This window comes from Sander lucioperca, chromosome 6 (genome assembly GCF_008315115.2).
Source record: "Sander lucioperca isolate FBNREF2018 chromosome 6, SLUC_FBN_1.2, whole genome shotgun sequence".
Lineage (NCBI taxonomy): Eukaryota > Metazoa > Chordata > Actinopteri > Perciformes > Percidae > Sander > Sander lucioperca.
This window is the reverse complement of record NC_050178.1, coordinates 22,654,151-22,661,650: the sequence shown is the minus strand read 5'-3', so window position 1 is coordinate 22,661,650 and position 7,500 is coordinate 22,654,151. Positions and strand designations below refer to the sequence as shown.

The 7,500-nt window shown below is 44.9% G+C and overlaps 1 protein-coding gene across 2 annotated transcripts in view; it reads right to left on the bottom strand.

The window, feature by feature from the left end:
• The window catches only part of ccdc66 (coiled-coil domain containing 66), a 38,174-nt gene that overhangs the window by 5,995 nt on the left and 24,679 nt on the right, over positions 1-7,500 (bottom strand). Inside the window, exons 15-18 of one of the 2 annotated variants that reach the window (XM_036002121.1) lie at positions 5,621-5,734; positions 4,541-4,808; positions 2,257-2,476; positions 471-523 (exon numbers count right to left, since the gene is read on the bottom strand). In XM_036002121.1, the coding sequence (XP_035858014.1) occupies positions 471-523; positions 2,257-2,476; positions 4,541-4,808; positions 5,621-5,734 (655 nt within the window). Of the gene's footprint in view, positions 1-470; positions 524-2,256; positions 2,477-4,540; positions 4,809-5,620; positions 5,738-7,500 lie in introns of both variants that reach the window. The other variant, XM_036002122.1, reaches the window with a different exon arrangement.

Sequence of the window (7,500 nt, the reverse complement as noted above, 5' to 3'; positions counted from 1 at the left end):
ATTTTGGAAATGGCAAAAAAGGCTAAAAGGTACAAGACTGTGTAGAGAAACGATCAAAGACTTCAGTGGTAGCAGCTCACTAGCCGTTAGCATGGTGCAAACTCCACCAATCAGAGACGTCGTTGTTACGCTTAGGATTGTGGGTAGTGTAGTACTTCTCCATGACATTGTGAATAAAACATGTTTTTCTTAAAACAAGGTTGATTTCATATGGACTTCTAGCTTCTACAGGGTCAGAAACCTTTATGGTCAATGATGGTTTAGACATCACGGCTGATAATCAAATCCTTATGGATAGAATTAACAGGATTTTCACTTTTGGGAACCACACTGTTGAGCTCTATTACTGTAATTGTGAAGCTAGTGTAGCCTAGATACACCTGCCATGACATAGTTACGCGCTGCCATTTGGGACCAGGCTATTTCCCGGGAACAAAAGTCACATTGCTGATGCTAGAAATGCTGCTCACCTTTCAGTGTTGATGGCTGCAGAGATGCCGTTTCCTCTGGAAACCCTCTCCACCTGGAACAACAACATGAACTACTCAATGTTTGTCAGGACGTTAGTTTGCAGTAGGAGAGTAATACATGTATGTGAATCTGAATTTTGGACCTCGAGAGCGTGGTAAAGATAGAGCCTATATCAGGGCCATATTTAGTCCAGATAGAGTCTGTATCAGGGCCGTATTTAGTTCAGATAGAGTCTGTATCAGGGCCGTATTTAGTTCAGATAGAGCCTGTATCAGGGCCGTATTTAGTCCAGATAGAGCCCGTATCAGGGCCGTATTTAGTCCAGATAGAGCCCGTATCAGGGCCGTATTTAGTCCAGATAGAGCCCGTATCAGGGCCGTATTTAGTCCAGATAGAGCCCGTATCAGGGCCGTATTTTGTCCAGATAGAGCCTGTATCAGGGCCGTATTTAGTCCAGATAGAGCCCGTATCAGGGCCGTATTTAGTCCAGATAGAGCCCGTATCAGGGCCGTATTTAGTCCAGATAGAGCCTGTATCAGGGCCGTATTTAGTCCAGATAGAGCCTGTATCAGGGCCATATTTAGTCCAGATAGAGCCTGTATCAGGGCCATATTTAGTCCAGATAGAGTCTGTATCAGGGCCATATTTAGTCCAGATAGAGTCTGTATCAGTGCCATATTTAGTCCAGATAGAGCCTGTATCAGGGCCATATTTAGTCCAGATAGAGCCTGTATCAGGGCCCTATTTAGTCCAGATAGAGTCTGTATCAGTGCCATATTTAGTCCAGATAGAGCCTGTATCAGGGCCATATTTAGTCCAGATAGAGCCTGTATCAGGGCCATATTTAGTTCAGTGTGTTATATGTCACTATTTCTGGTAGCCTACTGTACTTTAATGGCCAGTATGGACTATATTTCCTGTATTCATTGATCCTCTGTGTTTACAGGCTCGTGGTGATGATCAATGTGCTCTAGGGGCCAAAACAATCTATGTTTGGTACTGCCTATTTGTTTTGTTTTGTCATGGTCCATGTGTGCAATAAACATTACACTTCATGAGAAAAAAATCGTGGCAGAAAATCGTGATATCAATTCTAGCTAAAAAAATCGTGATATATACACACACATACAGACATACATACATACATACATACATATATACACATATATATATATATATATATATACATATATATATGTGTGTGTATATATATATATATATATATATATATATTTCCCCCGAATCGTGCAGGCCTAGTCCAGACTTACATAATACATGTAGTAAAGACTTTGAAGGAATTTAATAAAAAGGTGTTAAGTGTATTTTTTGGCCAAACATGGATGCTTCGTACACATCTTCAACACGGCAGCACAGTAGCTCTAAACAATCATCACCGTTTTAAGGTGGGAACCCAAGATTAGTGTCACCAACTCAGCATATGACCAAATGTCTCTCCTTCTGTTCCTGGGTTATGGTGATGAATGATGGCCAGAAAAGTGTTTTTGTAAACATAATGATGTCACAGTGAAGTTGACCTTTTGGATATAAAATGCTATCATTTTATAGTATTAGACATTTGTGTGAAATGTCATAATTAGCGTTTGAATTCTTGAGTTATGGCAGCACCCTCATTAAAACACATTTTGTGAGGGTTCATGCGAATGGGACGTATGGATGGACAACGCTGTCCCCGGCACAGAGGCATTATTCAATTAAGACAAAAGCAGCTTTTTCCAAATTCAGTATGAAGGTCTACAGTGTGTCAGCTGTGAGGAAGCCTCCTACCCTCCTGGTGGGACTGGTTCTGGTCTGTGAGGGGTTGGAGCAGAGACCAGGCTCCTGGCGCTGAGGAGGAGGAGCAGGAGGAGGAGGGTCGGTCCTGGACAGACAGGCCCTCTCCTGCAGAGCGAGGAGCTCGGCCTGCCTCCTCTGTCGACTCTCCTGTCTGTTCCTCTGCAGAGAGGCTGGGTAACGCTCCGAGGCTGGAACGAACTGACGGCTGGGCCTGGAGGAACAGGGTACAGGTGGGTCAGAGTAAATACTGCTGGAGGAACAGGGTACAGGTGGGTCAGAGTATATACTGCTGGAGGAACAGGGTACAGGGTACAGGTGGGTCAGAGTATATACTGCTGGAGGAACAGGCTACAGGGTACAGGTGGGTCAGAGTATATACTGCTGGAGGAACAGGGTACAGGGTACAGGTGGGTCAGAGTAAATACTGCTAGTGGAACAGGGTACAGGTGGGTCAGAGTAAATACTGCTAGTGGAACAGGCTACAGGGTACAGGTGGGTCAGAGTATATACTGCTGGAGGAACAGGTTACAGGTGGGTCAGAGTAAATACTGCTAGTGGAACAGGGTACAGGTGGGTCAGAGTAAATACTGCTAGTGGAACAGGGTACAGGGTACAGGTGGGTCAGAGTATATACTGCTGGTGGAACAGGGTACAGGTGGGTCAGAGTATAGACTGCTGGAGGAACAGGGTACAGGTGGGTCAGAGTATATACTGCTGGTGGAACAGGGTACAGGGTACAGGTGGGTCAGAGTAAATACTGCTGGAGGAACAGGGTACAGGTGGGTCAGAGTATATACTGCTGATGGAACAGGGTACAGGTGGGTCAGAGTAAATACTACTGGAGGAACAGGGTACAGGCGGGTCAGACTATATACTGCTGGAGGAACAGGGTACAGGTGGGTCAGACTATATACTGCTGGAGGAACAGGGTACAGGTGGGTCAGACTATATACTGCTGGAAGAACAGGGTACAGGTGGGTCAGACTATATACTGCTGGAAGAACAGGGTACAGGTACAGGTGGGTCAGAGTAAATACTGCTGGAGGAACAGGGTACAGGTGGGTCAGACTATATACTGCTGGAAGAACAGGGTACAGGTGGGTCAGAGTATATACTGCTGGAAGAACAGGGTACAGGTAGGTCAGAGTAAATACTGCTGGAGGAACAGGGTACAGGTGGGTCAGAGTAAATACTGCTGGAAGAACAGGGTACAGGTACAGGTGGGTCAGAGTAAATACTGCTGGAGGAACAGGGTACAGGTACAGGTGGGTCAGAGTAAATACTGCTGGAAGAACAGGGTACAGGTACAGGTGGGTCAGAGTAAATACTGCTGGAGGAACAGGGTACTTTTCTTTTTGATACTGCTTTTTTAGTTATAAATAGTAGTAATAGTTTATTTCTTACACTTCACTGTAACTTTAATTATTGAATTTCATACCTGTGTTATTCTATTTTAGCTTTTTTTTTAATGCTCTTAAACAAATGTTAATTGTTTTTTAAGCACTTTGAATTACCTTGTTGCTGAAATGTGCTACACACATAAAGCTGCCTTGCCTTTCAGATACAGGGGGGTCAGAGTAAGTACTGGCCGGGCTGTGGGACTTTGTGTGGTCTTCCTTCTTGAAGACAATATGGAGGTCATGGGAGAGATTGTGGATTTCTAAATTATTATTTTTTTAAACCTGCGAGGGTTGAATAAGGAACTAGTTTTGCTTGTATATCTTCTATATAACGACACATAAGCCCAGACCATTACATGTATTTTAGGGCTGCAACTAATGATTATTTTCATAGTCGATTAATCTGTTGATTATTTTCTCGATTAATTGATTAGTTGTTTGATCTATAGAAATGTCAAAACATGGTGAAAAATGTGGATCAGTGTTTCCCAAAGCCTAAGAGGACGTCCTCAAATGTCTTGTTCTGTCCAAAACTCAAAAGATATTCAGTTAACTGTCCCAGAGGAGAGAAGAAACTAGAAGATCTTCACATTTAACAAGCTGGAATCAGAGAAATCAGATTTTTTTTAATAAAAAAAAAGAATGACTCAAACGATTAATCGATTATCAAAATAGTTGGCGATTAATTTAATAGTTGACAACTAATCGATTAATCGTTGCACCTCTAATGTATTTCAACACGAATGAATGAAACAATATCCAGGATCCTGTCTGTCTGTCTGTCTGTCTCTGTGTGTGTCTGTCTGTCTGTTGTATTCAGGTGCAGCTACAACTTCAACCTCACATTGATCTAAATTTGAGATGTGCATTTCTACCTCTGTGTGTTCCACTCCGGCCTCCTCTTGTCTCTCCTGCTCCCCTCTGTCCTGGCGAATGACTCATATGGGTCTCCTCCTCGTCCTCCTCGTCCTCTTCCTCCTCCTCCTCCTCCTCCTAGCAGACAGATGTTCTCCTTGCCTGCTCTCACCGCTTGGTTCCTGCTGTCTGGAGGAGCAGCAGACAGAGAAGGAGGTGGCTGGTACTGTGCAGAGACGTCCGGAGTCTGAACTCTGTCTGATCTGAGCAGGAGAGAGGGAGCTGCTTCTACACAAACACACACACACACACACACACACACACACACACACACAGAGACACAGACACAGACACAGACACACACACACACACACACACACACACACACACAGACAGAGACACAGACAGACAGACAGACAGACAGACAGACACACACACACACATTAAACCACATCTCTGTCTTTTCTGAGAAAGAAGGCCGAGTCTGTCTTATCCAAGATAAATCTTAAAATACAGACTTGGCATATTTCGGCAACATACCGGCAGTTCAGTGAGACAGCTGGCTCACGTGAGTCTTTTAAATTAGTAGGGAAGCCAACAGCAAAGCTAGCTTTACTTTGAATGTTATCAAACAAAGAGAAATGTTCTCCTCTCGTCCTAAAGTGGTCCTAAAGCAACACTAGAGTAGCCTACTTCCTTGTTTACTGCTGCACCTGCCATGAATGACATGCAGAGGAGAATCAAACTATGAGAGCATCTGTCTCCACAAAATCACCTGCTGAGTTTAATGGTTCTTTATTTGTGCTCTAAAACATAACCGCTGTGAAACAATCATATAATAACCTTTATTTCTCTTACTCACGCCTCCGTTCCACTCTCTCTCTCTCTCTGTCTCTCTCTCTCTCTCTGTCTCTCTCTCTCTCTGTCTCTCTCGCTCTCTGTCTCTCTCCCTCTCTCTCTCTCTCTCTCTCTCTCTCTCTCTCTGTCTCTCTGTCTCCGTCTCTCTCTCTCTGTGTCTCTCCCACAGTGGCAGTAGTAGCTGTAAACATCAGGAACAGTAGTATTGGCAGTGGTAGCTGTAGTAGTAATAGCGGAGTTACCTGTCTGTACAGCAGAGTCTTTGTATAGGAAGGCTGAACTGTTGACTTCCTCCTCCTCCTCCTCCTCCTCCTCCTCCTCCTCCACCTCCTCCAAACACTCACCCTGCCTGGTAACTGCTGAACACAACACACAAACAGGTAATCAAAAATAACAACCTGCTGTTTTTAAGGTCTCTTTCCCACCTGTTGTTAAAGGGTTACTAACGTTTTTTCAACGCTATTTTTATGTCTGTTGGCGAGATCGTTGCAGTCGGCAGCGGTGAAACAAGCTACAATGTAAGTTAATAGGGCAGTTGTACAGCTTGTATTTACCTTCACAAAAGTGCTCGTTTTGCCACGGACGGGCTCAGATTATTATTCTAAGGGCCCTATCTCGCACCCGGCGCAGCGCAAAGCCCAACGCAACTGTCTCTGCTAGTTCAAGACCAACGCAGTTGTCAGTTTCCCGTCCAGCGCCCACGTCATTTAAACAGCAAATGCACCTGAGCCCATCTATGGCCCATGGGCGTGCTGGTCTTACAGGGAGGTGTGTTCAGGTGCATTCTGGGCGTGCTGGTCTTACAGGGAGGTGTGTTCAGGTGCATTCTGGGAGTATTGCTATCTTGAGGCAGTGGGAAGTGATGGCACCATTGACCAACAAAAACCTGGTCTAAAGTCAATAATGCAGCATTTCATTGTTATTTTAACAGAGCATTAGTAAAATGCTCCTAGACTCGTGCACACTATGCTTGTTACACACACAGGGACGCACAGCAGCACACACACATGCAGAAGATTACAAATTAAAATATTACGGTGTAAATCCTCCATCATAACAGCAATGCTCCAAGGTCCAAACGCGCCTGGCTTTTAAAGGGAATGGGAGATGATCTCTGATTGATTGATTTCATGTTACGCCCAAAACACCCCTCTGATTAATGAAGACACTAAGTACAACCCTTTAGAACCATGCTCCCAGCACACGGACACTTTTTATCAGCCGTCAAACTAGCAAAAGTGGATTTGGACACGCCCTAAACACACCTGCAGCAGGCGCTTGACGCCGTGACCTCAGATCATTAAAACAGGACCCTGAGAGTCTGACAACATTATGGAAAGGATTTCTAAGGAGGTTGACCTTTCTGTTAAAGAGTAAGATCCTTTTTTTAAACATGAATGTTATGTAATCCCCGCCCTGCTCTATTTTCCTCTCTCTTCATCTCAGGTGATCCTGATCTCTGATTACTGATCTCTGATTGGAGGCTGAGAGACAGGAATACCTAGTCAGTGGCTGAAGCAGCTCGGACCGCCGTTGTTCCTTTTGTTACCTACTTTTGTCTTTCTTTTGTGTTTTATTGCTTTGAGGATGGAGGTCTGGTAGTCTAGTTTTCGCGGCTTTGTTTCTGTTAGTTAATTACTACTTTTTAAGTTTAGGGGGGGGAAGTTCTGTGTCCGACGGCTCTTGATGGGTTTGGCTCACGGTGGATTTCCACAGGATGCAGAACGTCTGCTGACCGGCTCCGCTGCTGAACGGCTGCGTGCTCCGCCGTCCGTCATTACCCACCAGGTCTGGATTTGTTGTGGCACGGGCGGCCATGACTGACAGCTGTAGTCACGAGGACCCACGAGATCTCACGAATTCACGTAGAATAGAACCACAAAACCAGCACCAGCTAGTTTCCATCCAGAGGAGTAGAGGGGAAACTACTCTGAGCTGTGTTTTCAAGGTGTAGAGCAGGGAGATATGATCCGCCGTGAGCAGGGTGGATTTTATTTTGAAAATTAACCGGATTTTTATTTAGTTTCTGTGCTCGACTTCCTGTCCTCCACTATCTGCCGTGTGCTGAATTGCTGCGGAGCTCTCCGGCGTCCGGCAACAATAGAAGCTCTGGTATCTGCTC